Raw genomic sequence first — 27,777 nt, 5'->3', positions numbered from 1 at the left:
CACAAGTATGGTAGTGGTTAAGAGACGACATAAGATTCTCACAGTAACTGGTGTACTGACCATGGCATTACTGTCCTTGATTGGCCTGCCAATTCCCCTGACCTGAACCCCATAGAGAATTTGGGGGCTATTGTGAAGAAGAAGCTGAACGACACCAGAGCCAACAATACAAATGAGCTAAAGGCCGCTATTGAAGCATCCTGGGCATCCATAACACCTCAGCAATGCCACAGGCTGATTGCCTCCATGCCACGCCGCATTGATGCAGTAATCTGTGCAAAACGATTCCCAACCAAGTACTGAGTGCATTAATGGACATTTTCAAATGTTTGATTTTGTTTTGCTGTAATAATTTTTTTTTTTACTTGGTCTGAGGAAATATTCTAATATTTTGAGATAGGATTTTTGAGTTTTCTTCAGCTGTAAGCCATAATCAGCAATATTAAAACAATAAAAGGCTTGCGATATTTCAGTTGATTTGTAATGAATCCAGAATGTATGACATTTCATGTTTTTTTTAATTGCATTACAGAAAATAAAGAACTTTATCACAATATTCTAATTTTCTGAGACAGTCCTGTATGTGCAGCCTCAAAAGTGGTTATCTGTTTTATAAATAGCAAAAATATCGCATCATTCATGTGTAATACTAAAAAACGTAAATGTCAGGAGATGCAACTGAGCGTCGCTTATGGCTTGTTACAGGGCGTATTAGGATGGGTTCCCATTTGCATTGAGGTTTTGCCAAATCCCAGTCTGTCTGAGCAAGCCTCCCTGGCATCTAGGACGCACATTACAATGGCAATCATGCGGCACCCGCTCAGTCTTTCTCTCTCAACGTCGCCCGCTGTCACAAGATGCTTCTAGTCTCATTTACCTCCCCTGCTTGCCCTGAAACAGAGGTAAAAGGACCCCCTGCCTCTTGATGATAATGGATCCTAATTTGACTTAGATTATGATTTATCAGATGCTGCGTGCACTTCCGTTGGAAGTATTATACAGCCCTCTGAAAATGGGAACCATTATAAGTAGGGATCCATCCGTCACCCCTGCAGTCATCAAGAGAGACGGAGAAAGAGGGAGCCATATTAACTGGACCGGAATGGCTGCCCCAGAAATTAGACTTCTCCGCTTTTATTTCCTTTTTGCCCGCCCAGTCTTACCGCCCCGTCATTTCCCCGCAGTTCTCCGCCGGTCCGACTCTGGATTAATTTGTCCGTTGGATGGGGGGGATAAGCATCAGTCAAGCCTTTACTTTTCCCGATTCGGAAGCAGAACGTAGCTCTTAATTCATTGCTGGAGTTACGCTCCTCAGTCCAAATGACTCCTCGCACTTCTCTGTTTTCCTCACCTTTTTTTTTTCTTTATGGAGGTTATTTATCGCCATGGAAAATGGGGACGCCTTTGTTGTTTGTGTGGACGGCGCATTCAAGGCATCTGCGGCGCTGCATAATTCACACTTTAATGCGTTTGTGAATAAATATAATAAGTTGGATGCCCTGAATGCCCAGTATCCAACCAATATCTTCAGTTATATTGGCTGCATCTGTCGTCTGCTCCATTTCCCTAGATTATGCTTTCTTTCTGGTTTCTGGAGGACAGTGAATGCTAAAAATAAAAAGACTTTGAGGACCTCTTCTATTATCGGTGTCCTTCGTGGACCCGTCAAAGTTATACAGTAGTTTATCTCCAGCCATGCTTGTGGTGCACATGTAACGGGTCCAGAAGGGAAAACCGTGACATTCCTCTTCTCCCCGGTTTTCAGTTTTTCCTGAAGGATGCTGATCATTTTCAGCTTATAAGACATAGCGTCCCTGGTGAGTACCGTATCATTGCCGGGGTCTTCTCCCTCTGTGGTACACCCAGAAAACCTCCAGGAGGGCTTCCCAGTCTGAGGCCTAACCCATTCCTGTACATCCAGGTGGGGGAGAGCTGGTTCTTATCGCTGTTGGTCTTAGGCAACAAGATGTAATCCTTGTAGATTCCTTGTCACTGTGGGAAACAGCGCAGTGTTTTGAGAGGAATGTTGATATTGTAGAGTGACCCAGCTCCATCTTATTACCGTAGCACTTCATTTCCATCAGGAGATAGAGCTATAAGCCTTCTGTAAGTCCATAAAACACCTCATTCCCTGGGCAGCGGTGTGAGGATAAATAAAGCCACGCTGCTTCTCATCAAACCTTGGGGTACAGAGTCAAAAAGTCCAAGAGTAAGAGCTGGACCTTCCTCTCCTCCACAGTCTCCAGTTCTTCCTGAGGGATGCTAATGATTCCACTGGTCAGAGGAAATTTTTTGTGTTTCTTGTTAGTTCTGTGTTGTTTATGCGGGTCTTCTCCCTGTCAAATGTACCCAGAGAACTACCAGAAGGCATCCAGCCAGATGCTTAAACCTCAAAACCTCAAAATGCTGTAATATGAATGAAAACGATTTTTTTTGTTTCGGAATTTAATCTTAAACTTAAGAAAAATGGACACAACCCTGAGGTTTATTAATGGATTTTGTGGATCGTATCTCTGTTCACTTTAGTTTTTGCACCAAATCCTGAGTAAATTCCTGGTAAGTCGTATGTCACTCAACTCCTTCTGCAAAATCTCTGTTGTTCTGGTAAAATATAAATATTTTATCCAGTGAAACCGTGCAAATGTGGTTACTCATCCAGAGCAAACTTTATTCATGAGTCTGAAAACGTTGGCCCTTGTTATCAGCGTTTAGTTTAGCTGAGACCTCATAAAAATGTTTTTTTTTTTAAATAATAAAAAAATAAAAAAGCCAAGTTGGACTCTAATGCCTGGCTAATCCACTACCGATAAGACGGCTTGCTCACCCCGCTGGGCTGAAAATCCTCTCCTCTCTCCCCGCACACTTTCATCTCCCACTCTCAAACTCCACCGGTAATTTGCACAACCTTTGGGGAGGGGAGAAAAAAAAAAAACGCAGCTCTCGTGGGCAGCGTCGGGTCGAAACAAGTTTTCGCTTCTCTGCAGAGTTGTAAAAGCACCACTACAAGTTAATGGCCTGTGAGGACCTATTTTATGGCCATGTTGACACAGAAGAGGAATAATTAAGGGCAAGCGGCGAAGCCGTCAACTTCAGACGAGCCTCTTGCCAAAGCCGCGCGTTGCCTGGTTACAGTTTTCACAGGTGACGGGATGCGCTGAATCACGCCGATCGACCACGAATTACCCGGATGAGTGGCCTGCCAGCATTTATTATGATTGTTGGGATTATAACCGCAGTTACATTACAATTGGTGACTAATCTGCCCGCTGAGATCTGTCAGAAAAGTTGGGTTTAATAACAGAGCAACAGGGCGAGCACAAAACTGAATGGTAATTTCTATCAGAAATAGAGAAAACCAAGGAGGTAAGTGGAGATCTTTCAAAAAAAAATAAAAAAAATAATAACGGGAACCCTGAACAGAGAGGCCTGTTTTTCAGTCTGTCACAATCATTATGCAACCGTGCACAGAGGAGCTAATCGCCTGGTGCTGATGGATGAGATAAGCTGCTGTTTTGTCACCGTTCACATCAAGCGCTACAGCTCTGATGGCACGTTAGATCAGGAGGCCGTGTGCACCAGATCAGGTATCTGCTTCCCGACTTTGCATTTCTTTCTTTTTTTTAGTGCAGGAGGTGGAACTTGAGACATGGCCGTGTTACAAAAGGAAGCACCTTCATGAAGAGGACGTAGCCTGCATGGCGTAGGGGTTATTAATCGAATTAATCAAGTTTATGCCAGTAGGGCTTGGTTTTTGGTTTATTTGTGGGAGAAAGAAAACAGAAACAGTCTTCATTCCAGCCCTAACACAGATTTTACTGTACTGGGTAGCTATTGTATTAGTTTAATTTTAGTAAGTGTTAAGATTTATAATGTAAAATAAAAAAAAAACTATCCAGTAATTCCAGTAATTTTTTTTAATGCATTTATTTTCAATGATAACATCTTCATGTTAAATATGCTCCTCTGAAGATGCTGCTAACGGGCTTTTGTCTTAATTTTCAAAAGTTTCACCTCATCTCCAACAGGGGCAACTAGCTGAATAAGAGAGCAACTTAAAAACCTTTGTTGTCCTGCCTGGGGACAAGAGCAGAAACGCTTATAAACGTTCAGCCATCAGGAACATGTAAAGGGGAAATTAAAAACCATGTTTTTATTTAGTGGAGACTGCAAGATCAGCTTTCTGGCTCCACTAGTTTGGTTTCACAGCTGTGCTCAATGCTGTTTCGATTGCTGGGACACAGATGTTACGCCGAGGTAAGGGCGGGGACCGCCGGTAAAGGCTAGACCGTCCGACTTCACAGCCGGTCTTTTGTTTTTGTCGTGACCGAAGGAGGACCCGGCCCATGTAGACCTGGTCTTTTGAAGAACGCAGCCCTTTGAAGAACTCAGGGGCTGCATCCTTCAAAGTTCCAGAAAGACACGTCTGTCTGCAACTTAAAGATTTATTTCAGGAGCTTAAACACAAACAGGGTACTTTTTGGAAATCACAACAAGAACCTTTTTAGAGATGAGGGGTTCTTTTTTTAACTTGCTGGGTACTTTCCAGATCTTACAGGGTTCTTCCTAAAACTTATTGGGTACTTTTTAGAACTGACAGGGTACTTTCTAGAACTTATTGGGTACTTTTTAGAACTGACAGGGTACTTTCTATGACTTATTGGGTACTTTTTAGAACTGACAGTGTAATTTCTAGAACTTATTGGGTACTTTTTAGAACTGTTAGGGTACTTTCTGGAACTTATTGGGTCCTTTTTAGAACTGGGAGGGTACTTTCTATAACTTATTGGGTACTTTTTAGAACTGTTAGGGTACTTTCTGGAACTTATTGGGCCCTTTTTAGAACTGACAGGGTATTTTCTAGAGCTTATTGGGTACTTTTTAGAACTGACAGGGTACTTTCTAGAACTTATTGGGTACTTTTTAGAACTGACAGGGTACTTTCTAGAACTTATTGGGTACTTTTTAGAACTGACAGGTTACTTTCTAGAACCTATTGGGTACCTTTAAAACTGACAGGTTACTTTCTAGAACTTATTGGGTACTTTGTGGAACTGACAGGGTACTTTCTAGAATTTATTGGGTACTTTTTTTAACTGGTAGGGTACTTTCTGGAACTTATTGGGTACTTTTTAGAACTGACAGGGTATTTTCTATTACTTATTGGGTACGTTTTAGAACTGACAGGGTACTTTCTACAGCTGACAATGTACTCTCCTGACCTTACTTGTTACCCATCATTACTAAAAAGTTGAGGCTAATTTTCGAAGCCGACCTGTTTTCTGCAGCCACATTGAAATTACATGACATGAAAGTTTATTTTCATCTTTGCACATATAACCTATTCAGGTGAATGCATAACACCATAGAGGTTTGAGTAATGCAAATAGATTGCCCATTTGGGACACCATGGCTCCTTTTCTTTCTGAAAAGTAGGGTAGTATTACATGTAGCAGGAAGGAAGTCCCATCTTGTTGCGCTGGAAGTGAACATCCCAGCATCGATAGGCCCATGATGGTGACTCTGTAATTGGCCCGTGAATTAAAAGGAGGCATATTGCTGCACACCTCACCGTTATTGCCTTCAGTGGCGCCGTAGCTTGAAATCGAAGAACAGCTGCCCATCTCGTTTTAAATGCGGCTCTGTGAGCGAGTGCATGCGTTAATAACAGATTGCATTACCATCGCTGATATTTCTGACGAGAAGTGCCCCTGGAAACACGGAAGTGTCCTATAAAACTGAGAGCCGATTAAACTTGAGCTTTCCCGTCGATGGCTTTGCACGAGCGCTGAGATCCTGTAGGACTGAAGACTGAATGCTGCCGTTTCTGGATGGGGTCTGTTTGGTCGATCTGTCAGAGTTGACTGGCTTTAAACGGCAAAATAACTGACCTAAAACAGGAAACGTTTAGTCAGGCAGAGAGAAGAAAAGGTCAACTGTCTTTCTGCTTTCAGCTGCATGTCATTTAAGATTAAACTAGACTTGGTGTTCAGTGCGGAGCAGTGCAGTTAACCTCAGGGTTGTACGTTTTCACTAATAATCACAACGTAATAAAACAGTTTTCAGCATTGCGTCATATCCCTTATAAAAGAGAACCGTTTGGTCTGAGCCATGAACACTCAGATGGTTTCTGATCCGGACGCGGCCACTTCAAGTTTCCTGTCAAAACGAGCTTCTGCACGTGGATAGAAATCCTGCTCGTCTGTCTGCTTTCCCCTGCATACCAACAGATTTGTTTGTGCAGTTTGTCAACGTGGAGACCCAATCTATCTCATTTAGTGTGCTGACATGATGGGCCGAATGGGGGCGGATTGATAATGAGCTGCTAAGTGTTGGCGATACTGATATCGATTGCTATCTAATTGCCATGTTCCTTCAGGTCGTTTGGGTTTCATCAGTGCTTTAGGGTTAAACCCATGTAATCCACAGCAAAGACAACATCGGGCTAATAAGAGTATAAGTGGCCCAAAGTTTTGCAGCGTCTTGCATCTTTTCTTTGCATCAAAAGAAATCTGACAAATACATTTCAGCAAATCTCTTTTCAACAATGGCGTAGTGACAATTTAACCCAAAGGAAGCATAGAGCGATTAAAACTAGTCCCATATAATAATAATAATTGAACTTTATTGATCTCACAATGGAGAAATTCACTTCTGCATCTTAACCCATCCCCTTGGGGAGCAGTGGGCTGCCACTGTGGGGCGCCTGGGGAGCAATTGGGGGTTAAGGGTCTTGCTCAGGGACCCAGAATGGCAGCTTGTGGGAGTTGAACTCAGAACCTCTGGGACCGAAGCTCTGTGCTCTAACCACTAGGCCACCAGTCCCCTAAAATTTCCACCTGACAGATATTTGCTTCCTTAATGCATAATGCTACGACTCTGGTGGGACTCGAACCCACAACCTTTGAATTACATCTTTCACTCTAGAAGTCCAATGCGCCACAGAGCCTCTTCTCTAATGGGAAACCTGAGAATCACCACAACCTTCATCAAGTGTAGATTACCTAAAAGTTCTTAAGTGTTATCTAATCTATGTTATTTAAAATTCAACCAAGTAAAAAGGGCAACGTATTTGCTGCTGTTTAAAAAAACTTCGCTGCAAGATAGAAAACCCAACTAAAACTTTTCATCTACAGTATCTCACAAAAGTGAGAGCGCCCCCCATTTTTGTTAATATTTTAATATATCTATTCAGGGAGCAACAATAGGAAAAAAAATGACACTTTGATGCTATTTAAACAAGTCAGTCAGGTGGACAGCTTGTATAAATTTGATGTATTCGGTATTTTGTCCCCCATCTTTAATTTCTGGCACTGCCTTAAGTCTCTTGGGCATGGCGTTCACAAGAGTTTCACAGGTTGCCACTGGAGTCCTGCTCCTTTCCTCGCTCATGATGACTTCACGGAGCTGGTGAATGTTCGAGACCTCCCACTTCTCCATCTTGTCGTATCTTCACCGTTACCTCTTAAATTACATTTCTATAAAAAAAAATGATTCTATCTAAAAAAAAAAAAAATACACTTTGTAGCCTATTCTCTATAACTATTTAATCCTGAGTTATGATTCTGGAGTTTGGCTGTGGCGTGTGAGGAACAGCATGGTCCAGATAAGACTTTTATTTATGTTAGGAGTAATTAATTTAGCCTTAGTTTAAAAAAGACAAAAATGGCACATATCTCAGATATTGTTAGCTTTATGTGGATTTAATTCCTGTTTCTGAAAGACAAATCTTCTCTAGCTGTTCAAATCATGTTAAACAAATTGCTTCTATCCGCCACGGTCGGCTAGAAGGACCAGACCAAGTCGAGTCTGCCAATGCCGAAAGAAAAGCTCTAGAAAGCCAAGGCAAATATTAATCAAGTAAGTTTGGCTACTTGGAAGAAAAATGTGTTTTATTGGTTCACGACGGCGTTACAATTAGCTGCTGAATGTTGGAGTACTTGTGGTTCTCCATCTTGTTGTTTCTTCAACGTTGCCCCTTGATATTACATATTAAATTATTTGCATAAAATCCAAGGCGTGTACTCACTTTTGTTAGGTAATGTACTGTGTGAATATTTAAAATGGCAGTGGAAGAGCATATGCATTTCTTTCTGTTATTAAAAATAAATTTTTGCACCCTTTTTTCTATGACTATTTAAACCTGATTTATTTAGCTTAGGCCTTTTAAATGAGCGGTTTGGCTGTGGCGTGTGAGGAACAGCATGGTCCAAACACAGATACTATTTATATTAAGAGTAAATAATTTAGCCTTACTTTTAAAAAGAAAATAAAAATGGCACATATCTCAAATATTACCTTTTTTGATGGATTTAATCCCTGTTTCTGAAAGGCAATACTTTTCTAGCCAATTAATTCTTGTTAAACAACTTGCAGAATTATACCGCCCTGGTTGAGTCTGCTAATGTCGAAAGAAAAGCTCTAGAAAACCAATACAAATATTAATTAATAATTAATATCAAGTTTGGTTGCTTGGAAGAAAAATGTGGATCGGTTTTATTGGTTTACCACACTAACATGGTCTCTCTGTGGACTGACACCTTCTAGATATCATTAAATAATACAATACTTTAGATGTCATGCAGTGTGGTTAGATGCAACTAAATGCAAGAATAAAAGTGCCTAAGATGGTTTCTGGTCCATTAGTGCCCAGCTTTGTGGCTCCACAGCAGCAGAAGACTCAAACCCGAGCCGCCCAACAGCTCGAATATAAAGCGTTAGCTGCTAGCATCGGTTAGCGAGGGCATCCGTCTCCCTCCTGGCTGTCTGTGAGCCTCAGATCAATACACCCAGATTATCATCTTCAGCATCTCGGCTCATTTTTCACTACGGCTGAAGGCTCCAACGCCCGGCTCGCCCTTTGCCAGAGGATGCGGGGCTTCGTTCACCCATCTGATAAGAATTTGCAGAACTAACCACCACAGCCGGACGCATGTGCACGACCCGATCCGGTTTCCTCCCGCTCCTATCTCTGCATCAGGGAATGTTTATTTAACAGGCCGGAGAGCTAGTCGGTACAACAGTCACATCGGAGTCCCATGACTACCCATGGCTAATTAAATCTTTAATTAAGATGGCGGTTTTTAATTAAAAAGTTTATTATTTTTGAAGTGGGGGATTATTGGCAAACGAATTAGTTTGGGCTATCGCAGAATACAATCCATGCATTGTTATGAGTGAGATGGGATTTTATTAAATTAGGTTCTGTTTGTTTATGCAAAAGAAGGGGGGGAAAAAATCAAGAGTTTAGAGGGAATTGTTTTGTATATTGGAAATTCGAGGCAACAAAGCTGCACTGAATACTAACAAGAACTCTTCTGCTTAAAATGGACATATCAGTTTTGGTAGAGGTCTTAATGGTCTTGGTGTTACGCCCTCTGGAGCTCCACCCGAGCCGTCTCGGTGCCTCACGCGTTTCTCTTTAGTTCTGCAAGAAACGGGGAGAGCGGTCTGTGTGAATGGGAGCGTTCATTTTTAATCTGGAGGATCAGAGCGCCTCCGTCATTTACCGCACGGCGAACCGTGGAGGCCTTTCGTCTCCGACTGGCCGGCTTTGATTGGTATCTGCGAAAAGCCACGTCAGTGTCAGGGGCGCTCTTTAAGCGACGACACAGATCCGATTAATCCTGTTAGATTGCTTCCTCTTCTATGACCAACAAAGAGCGAGCTCTGGAAAGCCACTATTAGTGTCAGATCTGTCTCAGCGAAGTTTGTTTTCCAAAAAGATCCGGGTCTGTGCGGGAAAATTTAGAGTTTTTATTGATCCGAGATCAAAGTGGGTCAAATTTACAGAACTCTGCGTTCTTCTCAAACAGCTTTGACTTAAAAAGTTAGTCCATTAGAGCCCCTTATCTTAAACATATGTTTCTGTAGATAATCTTTAGTCTGTAACTTTTTTTTTAATGACAGAGGGTTGGAAATACATTTTGCAAACAGTTAGACAGACCACATAAGTAATTACTTTCCTTTAAAACCCACATGAAAACATACCGACAGTGCTGTGAAAAAGAAATTATCACCTTGCAGATTACATCTTTCTGTTTTTGATCACCCAGCTAAAAAATGAAGTCTTTTCAAAGTTGAGCTAAATAGATACAAAATGCTGTTGCAAAATGGTTGTCAGGGGGGAAAATACAATTGAGACACGCGTTATCCCAAACGTTTACACTGCAAAAACGGATCTAAAAATAAGTAAAATGTTTCTAAAGTTAGTGTATTTGTCCTTGATTTAAGCAGGTATATAAGACTATTAGCCAATGGAATGAGTATTATTACCCCTAAAATAAGATAATTAGACATCCTGCACTTGAAATAAGATGATGGAGATGAGTTTTTCCTATTTTAAGTGCAAAAATCTTGCTCCATTGGCAAATAATCGTATTTACCTGCTCAATTCAAAGACAAATACACTAATTTTAAGAACATTTTCTTTATTTTAAGTTCGGTTTTTGCAGTGTAGAGGGTGGAATGCCATTTATTCCTTTCCCAAAACCTAAAAAATGACTTTGTATGCTAAATGGTTATATTAAAGGGTAATGCTGATCACTAGTTATGCTGGGTTTTACATGTTCTGGATATAGCTATGTGATAGTTGAGTCTTTGTTTGCGATGATCAGTTGACGGGTATTGTTAATAGGTAAAGTGAAATTTGGACTCTTCACAGAACGTCAAAGTAGATTCTCGCCATGGATAGTTCAGTGCAATGCAAAAAGGGAGCTAAAAGTAAGTGAAATTTTCTTGAAATCATTGTAATTTTCCTTGATTAGAGCAGGTAAATAACATGATTTGCCAATGGAATAAGACATTTGCACTTAAAATAGGAACAATTCATCTCCGTCGTCTTATTTCAAGTGACGGATGTCTAATTATGTTATTTTAGTGATGAATTGTTCCTATTTTAAGTGCAAAAATCTTATTCCATTGGCAAATAGTCTTATCTACCTGCTCAAATCAAGGTAAAATACACTAATTTCAAGAAGAGTTTTCTTATTTTTAGTTCCCTTTTTGCAGTGTGGCAGTCTAAAAACATCTACTGCCGTCTGCAGTAACATTTTGCTACTGATATATATATTTAGTTGGTTATTTAAACTTGGGCTTTGGCATCAATTTGTCTGTGGATATCTTGAAATAACTTCACGGACTGGACAAGCAACTCCTTTGAACATTTCTTCCCCTGTTTTCCTGACCCTAATGTTGGTAGATGAGAGAAAAACGCCTCTGGTAACATTCCCACTTCTTTGTGGTGGGAGTTTAGACGGCCTGGGGTCCACTTCCTCGTGGGTGGAGCGGTCTTACAGTGGCCGTCACTGAATGACCCACGCTTGTCAGCAACAAGTGTTTTTTAATGACCCGTAATGGCTCTTTAACTTCCCTCTGCAGGAATTTTGGCCCACTCGTATTTGCAGAATAGTTGTAATTAAGTCACGTTGGATGGTTTTGGAGCATGAACCCAGTTTAAGGTCAAATGAACTTAAAGTTTATGCTTTAACTGGGACACCCCAGCCCTTTTTGTTTTGTTTCTGTTTTTTAAGCTTGTCCTTCTGCATATAATTATGACACTATAAAAGCAAAGTTGACATTGTTTAAAATGTCTTTATGACAAGTCCTTAACTTAACCATGTCTCTGTTAATGTCAAGTTGTCATAACAAAGACATTTTAAACAATGTCAACTTTGCTTTTATAGTGTCAAAATTTATCGAATGACAATTAATAACAGTCCTAAACATTCATAAAGAGTCATTTATGTTCATAACAGGTGTTATGTCATGTTTATGACAGTGTAATATCAGTCTTATGTACACCCCTTCAAATAAAGTGTAACCCCTAAATTCTTCTTGAGCTTATTTAACTGCAGGGCCAGAAGAATCGATTCAGGCCCAGGCCATCCCACTTCCACCACCGTGTTTGATTGTCTGTATAATTTTGTTTTCTGAAGTGTTGTTAGTTTTACAGCAGATGTAACATAACAAACTCTTTTTATGAAGCTTAGCATTTTTTTCCCTCAACAGTCCAGGAGTTTATTGACTATTGTGTGAAGGACCTTTGTGGTTTTTGGGGACAGGAACTCGCCCATAGATGCCATTTCTGGTCAGTCTCCCTTCCTTAGTGCTGAATCATAAACTTTGACCTAAACTGGGCCAAATGAGGCCTGCAGCTCTTTAAAAGCTGTTCTCGGTTCTTTGGTGTCCTCCTGGACGATTTTCTGATGCACTTAGGATAATTTTGGTAGACCAAACAGCACTGTGTCATGTCTGGTTTATAGACAATGGCTCCCAATGAGTTTCACTGAAGTCCCAAATGCTTAAAATGGCTCTGTAAGCCTTTCTGGACTGATACAGGCTCGTCTTTTCTTTAATGTCTTTAGATCAGATTATGATGTGTTTCTTTCTGAGATTTTTTTTTAGCCTACTTCATATTGTTATACAGGTTCGGTTAAAGTAATTTCCCAATTCCCAAAAATGTGTTTAATCACAGTTACTTTTTGATTTAACGAATTGGTTGTGGCAACATTTTTACACATTGCTTGGTTACTTTTTATCCCCACAGTAAATAAAATAAAACCTGCGTTTTGTATTAGCTCAGGTTATCTTTGTCTGAAATTAAAATTTGTTTGCTGATCTGAAACATTTAAGTGTGGGGGAAAGAAAGCAAACATGGACAAGGAGTCAAATAATTAACAATGATTGTTTCAGATTTTTTATCAAAGCCTCTGAAAATAAGGACTTAGGCTTGTTAAGCAAATACCCTGAAATGACATTTGGTCTTATTTGAAGTTATAGAAATAAACTGAACCGAGTTTCTTAAAGATCTTGGGCACTGAATAGAAACGTGCCCATGGTAATAGTTTATTTTAATTAAAGTGAATTTGTTAACGTCAGTCTGTCGGTTAGAGAAAGTTTCCTGGCAGAGATGGCAAATGAAATGATGCTTCACTCTGCCAGAAAACTTTCCTTTTTTTTTTCTTTTTTTTTCTAGCTCAGCAGAGTGAGAAATTATGAGCCGAGAGGCACAACAAACACGACAGCGTTTCAGTTAATTCATTTATTCCTCCGTTCTTTGTGTTGGAGCTCATTATTAGATCAAAACAGCATTTCGCTACGTCAAAAATAATCAATCGCATCAAGATCTGCTGCTTGTTTCATGTTCAGGTTGTAGGACAGTTAATTAGAGGGGCTTCGTTGGCTTTTAATCATCATTAATTTAATAGATTATTCATGCTACTCTGCCTGTTGATAGGATTAATCCAAAACATTTTCTTCTAATATTTTTGAAGAAATTTTGCAGGGAGAAAAAAAAAGATCCAAAATGATTTATAAAAAAAAAAAAGGTTACACTTTATTTGAAGAGGTGTACATAAGAATGACATTACACTGTCATAAACGTGACATAACACCTGTTATGAACATAAATGACTCTTTATGAATGTTTAGGACTGTTGTCATTAATTGTCATTTGGTAAATATGACACTATTAAAGCAAAGTTGACATTGTTTAAAATGTCTTTGTTATGACAACTTGACATAAACAGAGACAAGGTTAAGTTTAGGGCTTGATTTGGGATTAGGTTAAATTAAGGACTTGATTTGGGATTAGGTTTAGTTTAGGGTTTGATTTGGGATTAGGTTAAATTAAGGGCTTGATTTGGGATTAGGTTAAATTAAGGGCTTGATTTGGGATTAGGTTTAGGTTAGGGTTTGATTTGGGATTAGGTTAAATTAAGGGCTTGATTTGGGATTAGGTTAAATTGAGGTCTTGATTTGGGATTAGGTTTAGTTTAGGGTTTGATTTGGGATTAGGTTAAATTTAGGTCTTGATTTGGGATTAGGTTAAATTTAGGACTTGATTTGGGATTAGGTTAAATTAAGGGCTTGATTTGGGATTAGGTTAAATTAAGGGCTTGATTTGGGATTAGGTTAAATTAAGGGCTTGATTTGGGATTAGGTTAAATTAAGGGCTTGGGGTTTTGTTAAGGGCTTGTCACAACAAAGACATTTTAAACAATGTCAACCTTGCTTTAATAGTGTCATAATTTACCAAATGACAATTAATAACAGTCCTAAACATTCATAAAGAGTCATTTATGTTCATAACAGGTGTTATGTCATGTTTATGACAGTGTAATGTCAGTCTTATGTACACCCCTTCAAATAAAGTGTTACCAAGTGTTTTTTTTTTTTTTTTTTTTTTTTTTTTTTTGGGGGGGAATTATCAGAGCTCCTTATCTCTGGATGCCTCTGCTGCTTCTTCATGCTGCATTAGATCTCAGCATAACACTCCAGCTCCGGAGTGAAGAGTCTGCTCACAATAGGCGACATTTCATGTCCTCACAGCTCCTTCCTTCCTTCTCCGGCTCCAGGCTGAGACGGGGAGCTTTTTCAGCCGACGCAGCCGAGCGTGAAAAGGCGAGGAGTGCATCCCGGCACAAACGTGCTCGCCCGGCAGGCCGCTGTCCTGCCACCGAGTGCCGGAGACGCTCAACAAAAAAAACGCCGCTGTGTGACCTTTCAGCCTCGTACGGCGGCGCCTGCATACCGAGAGAGTCCGCCCAGAGGATGGAGATCATCTCGGACTGAATTTTCAGCCGTCGCTCCGGGATCCCCAGGGCAGTGGAAGGGTGGCGCGCCGTTGCTCTTCTTCTGATTGATCCGCAGCACTTTGTCAGGGTAGAGAATGTTTGATCCCGCCGTTCTCTATCGCTTCAGTCTCTCAGGCAGGACTCTGGCAATATGGCCGGGGTCTATAGGTTGTCTTAATGATGATGTACTTTTGATTACAGGGGGCTGAAGTCACTGTCTCCGGAGAGCGAGCATCTTTCATCTAACACACACAGCACTTATATTCAGACAAATTGCCGCACCTTTACTCGCTCTCAAGGTCTCAAACTCCTTTTCCTCCGGTCCAGACGTCTGTTTACACCCACCCCCCCCCCTCCCCCACACTCTTAGCCATTACTATCTTTTAAAGGCAGCGCTGCGGCCGTGACCCATCATCAGAGGGTCACACGTGTAGCACTTGTGGGGTCAGCAGAGGCCTAGCGGCTGTGTTGCGTGTCATGGAGATATGCAGGATTGCATATGACAGGTTCCTGCTCTTTAGTGGGCCTGCCTGCGTCTGGTTTCTGTCTGTGCGTCTGTCCAGCTGATTGCTGATAAAGTTCACGGTGCTGCCTTTTTATTTGTTTTATGTCCTTTGAAATTAGAAATCTGACACTCTGAGCTATGCAAACGTCTTAAACCGTCTCTTTTGTATGTTTTCCTTCTAAGCAGGGATTTATTTTATTTTTTCGTAATATTTTTGGTGGCCTTTATGAAGTTCTTAAAGCTTCCAGAGGGTCTTTAAACCCGACTTTGGCAGATTTGTATTCCCAGAGAAGTTGTATTTGTTTTCTCCTGATTGTCTAAAATGTGTTCCAGCTAGTGAAGGATCATACTCCTCAGGCTGTCTCAGGCCATATATATATATATATATATATATATATATATATATATATATATATATATATATAGATATATATATATATATATATATAGATATAGATAGATAGATAGATAGATAGCTTGAAAAATCACAGTAGATTGCACTAATTTTCAGGATAAAGATGCAGCAGCGATTTATGTAAACAATTGAAATGTAAAACAATAATATATATATGTCTGTATGTGTGTGTGTTTTGCTCATTACTGAAAAAAAACAGTAGGGATCCAATCAAAAGAGGGGATGCTATTGATATATTTGGCTACATGCAACTCATATCCTGAATTCATTCACTCTTTTGAATCTTTTTTTCTTCTTCTCTGAAACATCCCCAAGTGTCTAAAAACTTCCTTCAACCCATAACGTTTCCTCTCCAAGCAGAGCTCCTGGGATCCTTGAGCCCTGGAAAGAGATGTAGGTTTGACCTCTGCAGCTCCCGAGATAAAGACGGTCCCCAGGAACTTCCTGGCAACAGTGAGGAAGTTAAGAGTTGAGCTCAGAGTCAGCATTTCCCCTGCTTCTCTTTTTATTCACACACCCTGACGTCTCGCTTCATCCACACCACGACTGAGATGGGATAACCGTGGTGTTTCATTTACTCTGTTAGAGGCTACATGAACAAAACAGTGAGGCATGAGCTAAAATTATTAAAGTAAGGATATTGGTCAAGTTCTGCCTGCTAAGAAATACGCAGAGTCAAGATTGGGACATTTATTTTTAATAGTTTTTGTCTTGCTTTAAACATATAAAACATCCAAATAACTTGCAAATACTGGTGCAGAACAGAGTAAAAAGATCAGAAAAGATATTCTTCATGTAAACTTTGTGATCAGATTAAGATCAATCAAAATGAAATTGTATTCAGAATGAGAGGGGTGGTTTATGCAGATTGACCATCCAATCACATAGCTGGTCCTTTTGTTTTTTATTAGACTTCTTCAGGTTTAATTCAGAAATGTTGCCTCCATGTGGAAGAGGTCCCTCACGCTGATTCTCCTTGAATAAAAACTGGGTTAGTCACGTAGTTCCTGCTCTGACTGAACTTTTAAATAAAAATCACAAAGTCACATCCTGTCCAATATATTAAAAATGTATAAAGCTAACTTTTAAATACCAGAAAGCAGCCTGTAAGGTCAAAGAAGGTAGCCTGTAATTTTGATAAAAGTAGCCCGAGTGGTCTACACAACTAACCTGTAAGTTCCAGAAAAAGCAGCTTGTAAGTTCTGGGAAAGTAGTCTGTATGTTCCTGGAAAGGTTCCATGTATATTCTGGCAAATTATTTTACAAGTTACAGGAAAGTAGTCTGTTTGTTCCTGGAAGGTTTCATGAACAGATGCTGGTCATATAATTAGAATATCATGAAAAAGTTGATTTCTTTTTCATTAATTCCATTCAAAAAAAGGAAACGTGTCTATTATATTCATTCATTACACACACACTGATATATTTCAAGTGTTTATTTCTTTTAACTTTATAATTAATCAGTCAGTTTAGATCCATCTCACTGTTGAGCGTGGAAGGGAAGGTGTTTTTCAGCATCGTCTCAAGAAGACTGACAGAGTTCCTCCTCAAGAACAGCTACATTGACCCATCTGTACAGAAGGGAGGGATCTCGACTCCTGGCTGCTTGGAACACACTGGGGTCGTCACACAACTCATCAGAGAGGCCCATGAGAACAAAGGCGACCTAGCTGTGTTGTGGTTGGACCTGGCCAACGCCTATGGGTCCATACCACACAAGTTGGTTGAGCTTGCTCTCCACCTCCACCATGTTCCCAGTAAGATCAAGGACCTGATCCTGGATTACTACAATGATTTCAGGATGAGAGTTACTTCTGGGTCAGAGACTTCGGACTGGCATCGTATTGGGAAGGGGATAATTACAGGCTGCACCATCTCTGTTGTCCTCTTCTCTTTAGCCATGAACATGGTGGTAAAGTCAGCTGAGGTGGAATGTAGAGGGCCCCTGACCAAGTCAGGTGTGCGACAGCCTCCCATCAGAGCCTACATGGATGACCTGACCGTAACGACTGCGTCAGTCCCAGGGTGCAGGTGGATCCTGCATGGCCTCGAAAAGCTTATCTCCTGGGCAAGGATGAGTTTTAAGCCCTCCAAGTCAAGATCCATGGTCCTGAAGAAGGGGAAGGTGATGGACAAGTTCCGGTTCTCCATCTCAGGAACTGTCATCCCAACCATCACAGAGCAACCCGTGAAGAGCTTGGGGAAACTCTTCGACTCCACCCTGAAGGACTCAGTGGCCATCCAGAAGGCCAGCTTGGAACTTGGAGCCTGGCTTACCAAGGTAGACAAGTCTGGCCTACCCGGTAGGTTTAAAGCCTGGATCTACCAGCACTCAATCCTGCCCCGCATCCTCTGGCCTCTGCTGATTTATGCAGTCCCAATGACAGCAGTGGAGTCCCTAGAGAGGAAGATCAGCAGCTTTCTTCGAAAGTGGCTGGGACTTCCTCGCAGCCTCACCAGCGCTGCCCTGTATGGGACGAGTAACATCCTGCAGCTTCCTCTCAGTGGCCTCACAGAAGAATTCATGGTGGCACGCACCAGAGAAGCGCTGCAGTACAGGGACTCGAAGGACGGCAAAGTTTCAGCAGCTGGCATAGAGGTGAGAACAGGAAGGAAGTGGAAGGCCAGGGAAGCGTTGGAGCTGGCAGAGTCGCGCCTTCGACAGAAGGCACTAGTGGGAACTGTGGCAACAGGCAGAGCAGGCCTGGGATACTTCCCAAAGACCCTCATAAGCCAGTCACGAAGGAAGGAAAGGCACCACCTGATCCAGGAGGAAGTCAGAGCAGGTGTGGAGGAAGAGCGTGTGAGTAGGGCAGTAGGACTACGGCAACAGGGGGCTTGGACAAGGTGGGAGAGCGCTTTACAGCGAAGGATTACCTGGACAAACATCTTGCAGCCAGATTTCCAGCGGGTTCGCTTCCTGGTCCAGGCTGTCTACGATGCCCTGCCAAGCCCAGCAAACCTCCATGTGTGGGGAAAAAGTGAGACCCCTTCCTGCCCGCTATGCTCTGGTAGAGGCTCTTTAGAACACCTCCTTAGCGGCTGCCCGAAGGCTCTGGCTGATGGTCGCTATCGCTGGCGCCATGACCAGGTGCTCAAGGCAGTCGCTGAGAGCGTAGCCTCAGCCATCAACTCCAGCAACAAACAACAGGCTCCAAAGAAGGCAATCTCCTTTGTCAGAGCTGGAGAAAAACCCAGAGCAAACCAACGGGCTACAATAGGCCTGCTTTACACAGCATCTGACTGGCAGCTGCAGGTCGACCTGGGTAAGCAACTAAGGTTCCCCCAGCACATCGCAACAACAACCCTCCGCCCAGATATGATCATGACCTCTCAGTCATCAAAACATCTGATCATACTGGAACTGACAGTGCCCTGGGAAGAAAACATCGAGGAAGCCAATGAGAGGAAGAGGGCTAAATACCAGGAACTGGTGGAGGAGTGCAGGGGGGCAGGCTGGAAGACATTCTATGAGCCTATAGAGGTAGGTTGCAGGGGTTTTGCAGGGAGGTCCCTGTGCAAGGTCCTCAGCCGCCTGGGCATCGTAGGAGCGTCTAAGAAGAGGGCCATCAAATCCGCAAGTGAAGCCGCTGAAAAGGCCACTAGGTGGCTTTGGATAAGGAGGGCAGATCCGTGGGCAGCTACTGGGACGCAAGTCGGGGCCTGATCACCCCCGGCTGGGTCGCCTGGGTGAGGGTGTATGATGTTGCGAGACCCGAAACACCCAAAGACCCCAGGATACATCACTGATGATGCGTCCCAGTGCATCCATGAGGTGTATCTTGTATAGTAACCGGCAGCTAATGAAAACCCAAACTTCAATATTGTGAAAGATCGTTCCCTGGTTTATATTTTTCGCTTTCTGACATGGAGCAGGGACTTTCATCTAAATTCACCCAAAATCCTGATCAGAAATCAAAATTCAAATTTCAGGAGGAAAATTAAGGTTTTATCCAGTTGTAAAGAAACTTTAACATTAAGCATTAAAGTAAGGCACTGTGCCAGTATATGGCAATATAGGACAACTTTGCAAAAAAGGACTCTCCAATAAAAACAGATGACCCTTATTTGATCTACTCATTTAATTTCATCTATAAACTCTTTTGAGCCACAACAGTTTTTTGGGCCATATGGACTCGGATGTACGAACCTCATACCAACCAAAGTCTCAATTTCCCATTTACACATGGACACTATCAACATGGCACTTATTTAAAATCTTTTTTTTTCAATCTTATCATAAATGCTGTCTGCAGGAGATGACTGGGTGATTTGATTTCTGCAAAGTATCTCTCTCTGCTTTGGGCCTCAGTTTTACATCCTTTAAACTTATATCAGGCCATATATGCTCAATTTCCAGTTTGGCCAGATTCCAGGTAAAATTTTAAATCACAACGCACACATTCATTTGAGGGAATTTCCCTTTTACTTACACCATATAATAAAAACAAAACTTTGAAAATGCTAATTTATTGAAGGTAGCTGTTGCAAAGCCAACAGAAAATGAAAAACATGGTGTTTTTGTTTGTTTCATGCATTTCCAGACCAAACAAAGAGGAATTTAAAGTTTGTTGCTTTTAAGGATTTGGTTAAAATTCAGATTTTTTTTCAGAGTATCAGCTCTTGATCCCCGACCAGAGCTGGTTAGCGGTAAACTAATGGGTTTAGCTAGACTCTTCCCCGGGGGATGATCAGGGCAAGACGGCTGCACCTGAGCTCAGGGTGAAAAAAATAGGATTTTATATTTTTATTCCATTTACAAATTTTGAAGCAGTTTTTTTTCACCTTGTCACTGGATATCTGATGGGGAAATTAACTTAATTTTGGAACAAGGCTTTAACATAAAATATAAAAACAGGATGTGTAGTGAACAATTTCCTACAAACACTGCAAAAGGGGAACTAAAAGTAAGTAAAATTTATCAGTGTATTTTTCCTTGATTTGAGCAGCTAAATAAGAATATTTACCAATGGAAGAGGATTTTTGCACTTAAAATAATAACAACTCATTTCCATCATCATATTTCAAGTGCAGGATATCTAATTATCTTATTTTTGGAGTGAATTATTACCCCCACATCATCTTGCTGCAGTTGCATGCTTCATTTATGTCCAAGTTGTGTGTTTATTTTTAGCAGAATAGAGTAACATTTTAACATAAATAATGGATTTAAGTGGATTTTGTGCCTCGAGTCAGATTATTTCTATTTTATATGTGTGCAAAGCATCTTGTAAACTAAATGTCCTGTTGTAACTTTTACTACTGTTGCACTTGCAAAGCAGCCGTGTATTTGTTCAGCGTAGCGTGAAGACGTTGCCCTGATGGCAGCGTTGTTTGATGTTAGCACCCCGGGCTAGCCAAGTACTCTATTGCAGCATTGCAGTGGTTGAACGATGAGAGAGGAGGGGTTGGACCGTTCGCCGCTCACCACCAGTCTTTGTTCATTGTTCTGAATAATACATCAGAGACGCATTAGTTTGATTCATATTGCTGTTGGCTCTGCAGTCGGCTTGCTCTCAGCTGTGCCCTCACTTATCATATCCTCTCTTTTTTTTTTTTTCCTGGGTTGAGTCTATCTGGGCTGGCTTGCCAATGTCAACAGTGCATTTGATCAATCCACGGACAAAGCACGTTGGCCTTTAAACAACTCCATCCTGCGGGCCATTTCCTGCGGCGCTGATAGAACCAGGTCACTCGCTCACAATGGCCCTCTCACGCTCATCCATCTTACCCCCCCTCTCTCTCTTTCTTTTTTCCCTCTCCTCTTAGTAACCGGCTAACTCCTAGCAACCACGACCGGATACAGAGGCTGAGGCAGGAGTTCCAGCAGGCCCAGAACGTTCCCGAGGACCCGGATGATCGCAGGAGGACCTACAGCTTCGAGCAGTCCTGGGTGAGTGTCTGAACTGATCGACGTCGGCGGGAGAGGACGGGTTTTACGGTCGCACGACCGGGCCGAGACCCACCCGGCCCGACCGTACCGGTGGTGATCCTCCATCACTAACCCCACTACCATCAGCCACCAACAAGACTCCAGGAGTTTCATTAACCTCCACAGGCCTAATCAATTAACTGACTGCTGCATGCCGGAGTCCATCACTAACCCCGCCCGCCTGTTACAACCCGCTCTGCTCATCCGTCGCCCCCCCCCCCCCCAGTTTCTGTCTGTCAGTCATCCACATGGACCTCACCCGCAACATCACAGACTCTCGGGTTCATCCTCATCTTGTCTCTGTGTGCAGGGTAGGGGGGTGGGGGGGGCTTATTTTTAAACTCTCTGTTTTAACTGTGCCTTTTTTTACACTTCAGACACAGGATCCTGTGCTTTTTAACTGACTTGTATTTAATCCAGAGCTTTATTGGCCAAGAAGAGGGATAATTAGTTTGTCTGAAGCAACGAGGGGTAATCCTAAAGCGAACAAATCTGAAGGCTTGCAGAGTTTTCTGTCTTTTTTTTTTTAAGATGATGAAATCACTTGTCATATTTTTACCTATTTATATTGGGTCTTTCTGCTGCTTTGCACTGCAACTGAAGCGCAATGTTGGTTTTACATTATTTTACATTATTTCGAGCAGCAAATCATGGTTATCAGAACAGTCATCTGTAGCAGATGTGAACTCTTGAAGATTACATTTTAATATTTGGCAGCAATAACGGTTATAACCCATACTTTCCTGGAAAGTTGCATATATGCTCCAGAGAGTAGCATGCGCATTCCGTAATAAATGGCCTGTAGGTTTTGGAAAGTATCAAGTGACTTGTCACGTGGAGTTGCTATAAGTAGTTGTAAGGTTCAGGAAGGCAGCTTTTTTTCTAGGTAAGTAAACTCGAAGCTATTGATTTTAACCAGTAAGCTCTTTAAATTGCTAATTAAAGAGTTCCAGAAAGTCTCAAGTTACAGGGCACAGCTTGATACTGACTGATAATTTAACATAGGCTGCAAGTTAGGGGAAAACAAACCAGTGAGTTTCTGGAAGAAACCTGACGGTTTAAAAACAGCACGAGGCTGCAAATCACCTGACAAGTCATTCTGCCTCCTGGCAGCAGCCAGCAGGTTTTAGGAAAGCAACGTGCAAGTTCCAGAAAGTTTCCTGCAATCCCTGGAAGGTATAAACTTGCATGTCGCCTCATTAAAGAGCCTGGTACCCTGAAGCAGCCTGTTGGTATTAGCAGAGCAACAGGTAAGCTCCGAAAAGTAGCCTGTAAAATATGCACTGCAAAAAGGGAACTGAAAGTAAGTCAAATTTTCTTGAAATTTGTTCATTGTTCCTTGATTTGAGCAGTTAAATAGGACTATTTGCCAATGCAATAAGGTTTTTGCACTTAAAACAATACAAATTAATCTCCATCATCTTATTTGAAGTGCAGGATAGCTAATACTCTTATTTTAGGGTTACAAATACTCATTCTATCGGCAAATAGTCTTATTTAGCGGCTGAAATCAAGGAAAAATACATTAATTTCAAGAACATTTTACTTACTTTTAGTTCCCTTTTTGCAGTGTGGCAAAGTACTCCATAAGTTGCAAAAAGTAGCCTCTTAGTTCCAGTGTGCGCCCCGAAAGTCATGGAAAGTATTAAGTTAAAAGTTAGCACACTGCTTATTCTGCTGCCTAAAGTTGGCGCCTGTAAGTTTTAGGCAAGTAACCTGAACGTTCCTTAAGATTCAGAAAGTAGCCTCATAAAAAACAACCCAAAAGTAGCCCGTTAGTTTCAGGGAAAGTAACCTGCCTAATCTAAAAAGTGTCCATTTAAGTCCTGGAAAGTATGAGCTGACATGTGACCTCATGTAAACACCCTGGTACCCTAAAGGCGCCTGTTGCTTTTAGTGGAGGAACATGTAAGTTTGTGTAAGTAGCCTGTAAGTCCTGGCAAAGTAATATGTAAGCACCAGCAAGTAACCTGTTAGTTCCAGAGTTTGCCCTGTAAGTCCTGGAAAGTCAGCTCCCACTTCAATCTGATGGCTAAAGCTAGCCTGCAAGTTTTAGGAAAGCAGCCTGGAAGTTCCCAAAAGGAAGCTGTAACTCTGATTTTACGTCTGGTTACCCAAGGTAGCCCGTTAGCTTAGGGCAGAGTCCAGAAAGCAACCCTTCCTTGAAAGTATGGGCTGTATCACGTATTGCTAATAATTGTTTTGTCCTCTCTGTTTTGGTGGCATCTTCTGCACAAAGCATTAAACAAGTGTTAGTTTGTACATTTTCCACCTTCTGTCATCGTACCCACAGATCTTTTAGATGTTCATGTTCGTCACCATGCTGACAAAAGAGCACTTATCCGTGTACTTAATGTCCTTCACAAGAAGTTATTTAAACACCACTGGGGGGGGGTCTGCACCATTCTCTCACGCAGGTGTGTATTTGTATATTTCTGTATGAACTCATTTAACCGTCAGGTTTGTAATTTCCCAAAGCATTTTTTATTTTTTTTTGCAGTGGGAAACTTGTGATTTATTATTGAGCTGATAAAGTGAGAGCTGATGAATTGTACTCAGGTTTTTTTTTTTTTTTTTGTTCTAGTCATTGTATAGTATTATGTAGCTCTTGGCAGTGTTAACCAGAGTCCTGCTGTGTGTTAATGGGATCAGTGGACACATTCCAGCGCAGGATTGTGTGGGAAACGAGGCCACAGGTCATCTGTGCTTTTTGTCTGGAAACAACTGAGCGTGCTCTAAATTAAAAATTAGTGATGTAGCACTGCCTGTTTTTTTTTTTTTTTTTTTAAACTTCACTTTCATTGTACTATTGTCAGCCTGTTGGTTTTCCCATAAAGACTCATTATTAGTAATCTCACATTCTAAAACACCTTGAATATTTGACTATTTTTTTTTTTTTTTTTTACCAAGTAAAGGGTGCTCAAAAATTAACCAAGAAGCTGGAATTTGTGAATAATAAAGTTTGTTTAATCCAAAGATAAAGCTGGAAACCATGGATTCCACTTCTTCACAGCAGCGATCCCTCTAATGCTCTTTTCTTGTCCCTTTTTTTCCATAATAACGGCGGGTTGTTGGACTCGAGCCCTGGTCACGCCAGTGCGGCATATGGAAAACGGCAGAATGCGTCTTTTAAATTCAGTTACCTCTCCAGATGCACAAATTGCATTTTGTTACCTCATCTGACTGATGTGCTGCGAGCCCCAAGGAGTCAGCGTCCTTTGTCTTAATTCACCTACAACTTCCCCACTTCTGCTCTGTGCCAGAGGTCGTATGAGATGCAGCTAGTCCGCGTTTTATTTTTTATTTTTTTTACTGAAATGCTGTGAGAGGTGGATTCTTTTTCATACAAAAAATGTTAAATGTGTCTCAAATTATTAACCCCTTTAGCTTTTTTTAAGTTTAGCTTGGTCTGGAGATGCAGCAGCTGCAGATCTTTCTGAGGTTTTAGGGTTGTTGTGAAGACCCCATAGGTCTGGTTTTATTTTTTTTAAGAAAATAAAAAAGAAACCAGACCCCAATTTATATTGCATGGTATAGATGGATGGATTATATTTAATAATCTAAACACTCCATAGTGATTTACTAAAAGAAAAAGGTTGAAACTTTAATATTTGTTTATTTCTGTTCACACCCATGGCTCATCATTTTGCAGCTCATCAGAAACGGTCAGGTTGGGTGGGCAGCACTGCAAAAAGAGAACTAAAAATAAGTAAAGTTTTCTTGAAATGAATGTATTTGCCCTTGATTTGAGCAGGTAAATAAGATAATTAGCCAATAGAATAAAATTTTTGCACTTAAAGTACGAAAAATTCATCTCTATCATCTTATTTCAAGTGCAGTATGTGTAATTATCTTATTTTAGGTGTAGAAATACTCACTCCATTGGCAAATAATCTCATTTACCTGCTCAAATCAAGGGCAAATACATTAATTTCAAGAAAATTTTACTTATTTTTAGTTCTCTTTTTGCAGTGTAAGGTCTCAGGCTGAGTTACTTTCATTTCAGAGACTGCTGCTGGGTCATTGTTTTATCAGAATCACCACCATAGGCTGTAAGAATCTCTTTATGTTGGCCTGTAGGAAGGTTAGTTACCCTCTTCAGGATGCTGACACCACCATGCTTCACAGGAGGGGTGGTGTCTAAGCGGTGAATTGGTATCGTTACACCAGAGAATGTAGTTTTTTCTGGTCTAATGAGCTCCAAGGAGCATTTTTGGTCACATTCAAGTGGGCTGCCATGTCCGCATGGCCACTGTCCCTTAGCGGCCTAGTTGGTGAACCTTCTGGTTGGTTCTTCAAACTCCACAGGGCCATGCAACAGTTCTACGCTGCAAACACGGAGCAAAACATGAGTACAGTTGGCTTGAAATGAGTGTATTTGTCTTTTGATTTGAACAGATAAATAAGATTATTTGCCACTGGAAGGAGTATTTTAACCCCTATAATAAGATGATTAGATATACTGCACTTGCTATAAGATGATGGAGATGAGTTGTTCCTATTTTAAGTGCAAAAATCTTATTCCATTGGCGGATAATCTAGTTTACTTGATGAAATCCAGGACAAATGCACTCATGTCGAGAAAATTGTACTTTTAGCTCCATTTTTGCAGTGTCACAGTATATGTTTTGTTTTTAATCAGCTGTGTGATAAAAAGGCCCTACTTGACTAATTTGGTTATGAACTAGAATCCCAGATGGCTCCAGACTCTTTGTTTCTAAATAATGGATAGCAAAGTGCTTTTTAACATGTTGAATGCTGCCGAATCTTTTACGTGCCCTCAAGATTTGTGCCTTCACACAACCTGGACTCGGTGCTGCTGGTATTTGGTTTCAACGCTTGGTTTTGGCTCTGATGTGACCTTTCAGCTTCAAGACTTCATATAGACTAGTGTGTCAATATACACATTATTTCCAGTAAAGTGAACATACACTGCAAGACTTTTCCCCGGAGGATGATCCAAGGCAAGACGGCTGCACGTGAGCTCAGGGTGCAAAAAATAGGATTTTATATTTTTATTCCATTTACAAATTTTGAAACAATTTTTTCACTTGTCACTGGATATCTGATGGGGAAATTAACTTCATTTTGGAACAAGGCTTAAACATAAAAATATAAAAACAGCATGTGTAGTGAACACTTTCCTACGAACACTGCAAAAGGGGAACTAAAAGTAAGTAAAATTTTCTTTATCAGTGTATTTTTCCTTGATTTGAGCAGCTAAATAAGAATATTTACCAATGGAAGAAGATTTTTGCACTTAAAATAATAACAACTCATTTCCATCATCGTATTTCAAGTGCAGGATATCTAATTATCTTATTTTTGGAGTGAAGATACCCATTCCATTAGCAAATAGTCTTATTTAGCTGCTCAAATCGAGGCAAAATATACTAATTTCAATAAAATTTTTACTTACTTTTAGTTTCCTTTTTGCAGTGATTAGGGTCAGTTGGAGTAAAAAAAAGTATTTTTTTCTTTTCCAATAACAAAGTAAAGGCAAAAAATTCATTTCAAGGGGGGAAAAGGAAAGGCAGAATGGCGACACTGCTGTGTTCTTCCCAAGGAGGTTTGGTTGGGGGAGCCTGGGACTAAGCATGGGCAGGATGTTTATATGCCAAAAGAGGAAGAATGTCTTTATTAAATCTTGTTCTAAATTATAAAGTTACTCATTGACACAAAGCTTGGCTGTCATGTCTTTGTTCTAGTTTCATTTAAACTTCATTGTTGATGTACTCCACCCACTTCGTTTGGAGTTTCATCTTAAACTGGGAAGCAACAACAAATAAAATCAGTGTTTTTCTTTAGGTGCCTGAAGAGAGGGATGGACGGATGGATAAAAATAGCTCTGTACAGCCTTAATAAACTACATTTTAGCTCCTAAACATTTAAACAGACTGAAGAAAATGAATGATAAAAGGTGCTGAGCTGGGTGTCGGTCTAACACCTTACAGAAATGACAAACCTTTGCAACCCAGGAACAGAACAGACTTCGTTTTTCTAATCTCAACAGTTTAGCTGCGCTCTGAGCCGTTCTGTTCCAGTCATAAAACAGCGAGTAAAACACGTCGTCTCGCTCCTTCGAGTCGACCTCAGACTCCTCAGAGATCCGGCTGAAGCTGACAGCTTCGTTGGCTGTCCATCTCGTGATTTATCGTCCAATATCAAAACAAGCCGTCTATAATTAGCCACCTTCCCTGGGTCTTCCTCATCTATTTCCCCCCTTTTTGTTGTGGTGGGTGGGCAGCAGAGAATTGTGGGTAACGTGGTCTAATTCCATCGGAGATGACTGATGGCCGCTCTCCCGGCTGCAGCAACAGCGGCAGCAGCACGCTGAGCTTTATTGCGCCCA

The 27,777-nt window shown here is 41.1% G+C and overlaps 1 protein-coding gene across 7 annotated transcripts in view; it reads left to right on the top strand.

The window, feature by feature from the left end:
- LOC105930934 (partitioning defective 3 homolog) overlaps positions 1-27,777 on the top strand; it is a 343,689-nt gene that overhangs the window by 298,244 nt on the left and 17,668 nt on the right. For all 7 annotated transcript variants that reach the window (XM_012869384.3, XM_036138632.1, XM_036138633.1 and 4 more), the window contains one exon: positions 21,263-21,386. In XM_012869384.3, coding sequence (XP_012724838.2) covers positions 21,263-21,386 — 124 coding nt within the window. The remainder of the gene's footprint in view (positions 1-21,262; positions 21,387-27,777) is intronic.

The sequence above is a fragment of the Fundulus heteroclitus genome, chromosome 6 (genome assembly GCF_011125445.2).
Source record: "Fundulus heteroclitus isolate FHET01 chromosome 6, MU-UCD_Fhet_4.1, whole genome shotgun sequence".
NCBI lineage: Eukaryota > Metazoa > Chordata > Actinopteri > Cyprinodontiformes > Fundulidae > Fundulus > Fundulus heteroclitus.
Note: the sequence above shows the minus strand (reverse complement) of the source record. Positions and strands in the feature narration are given on the sequence as shown.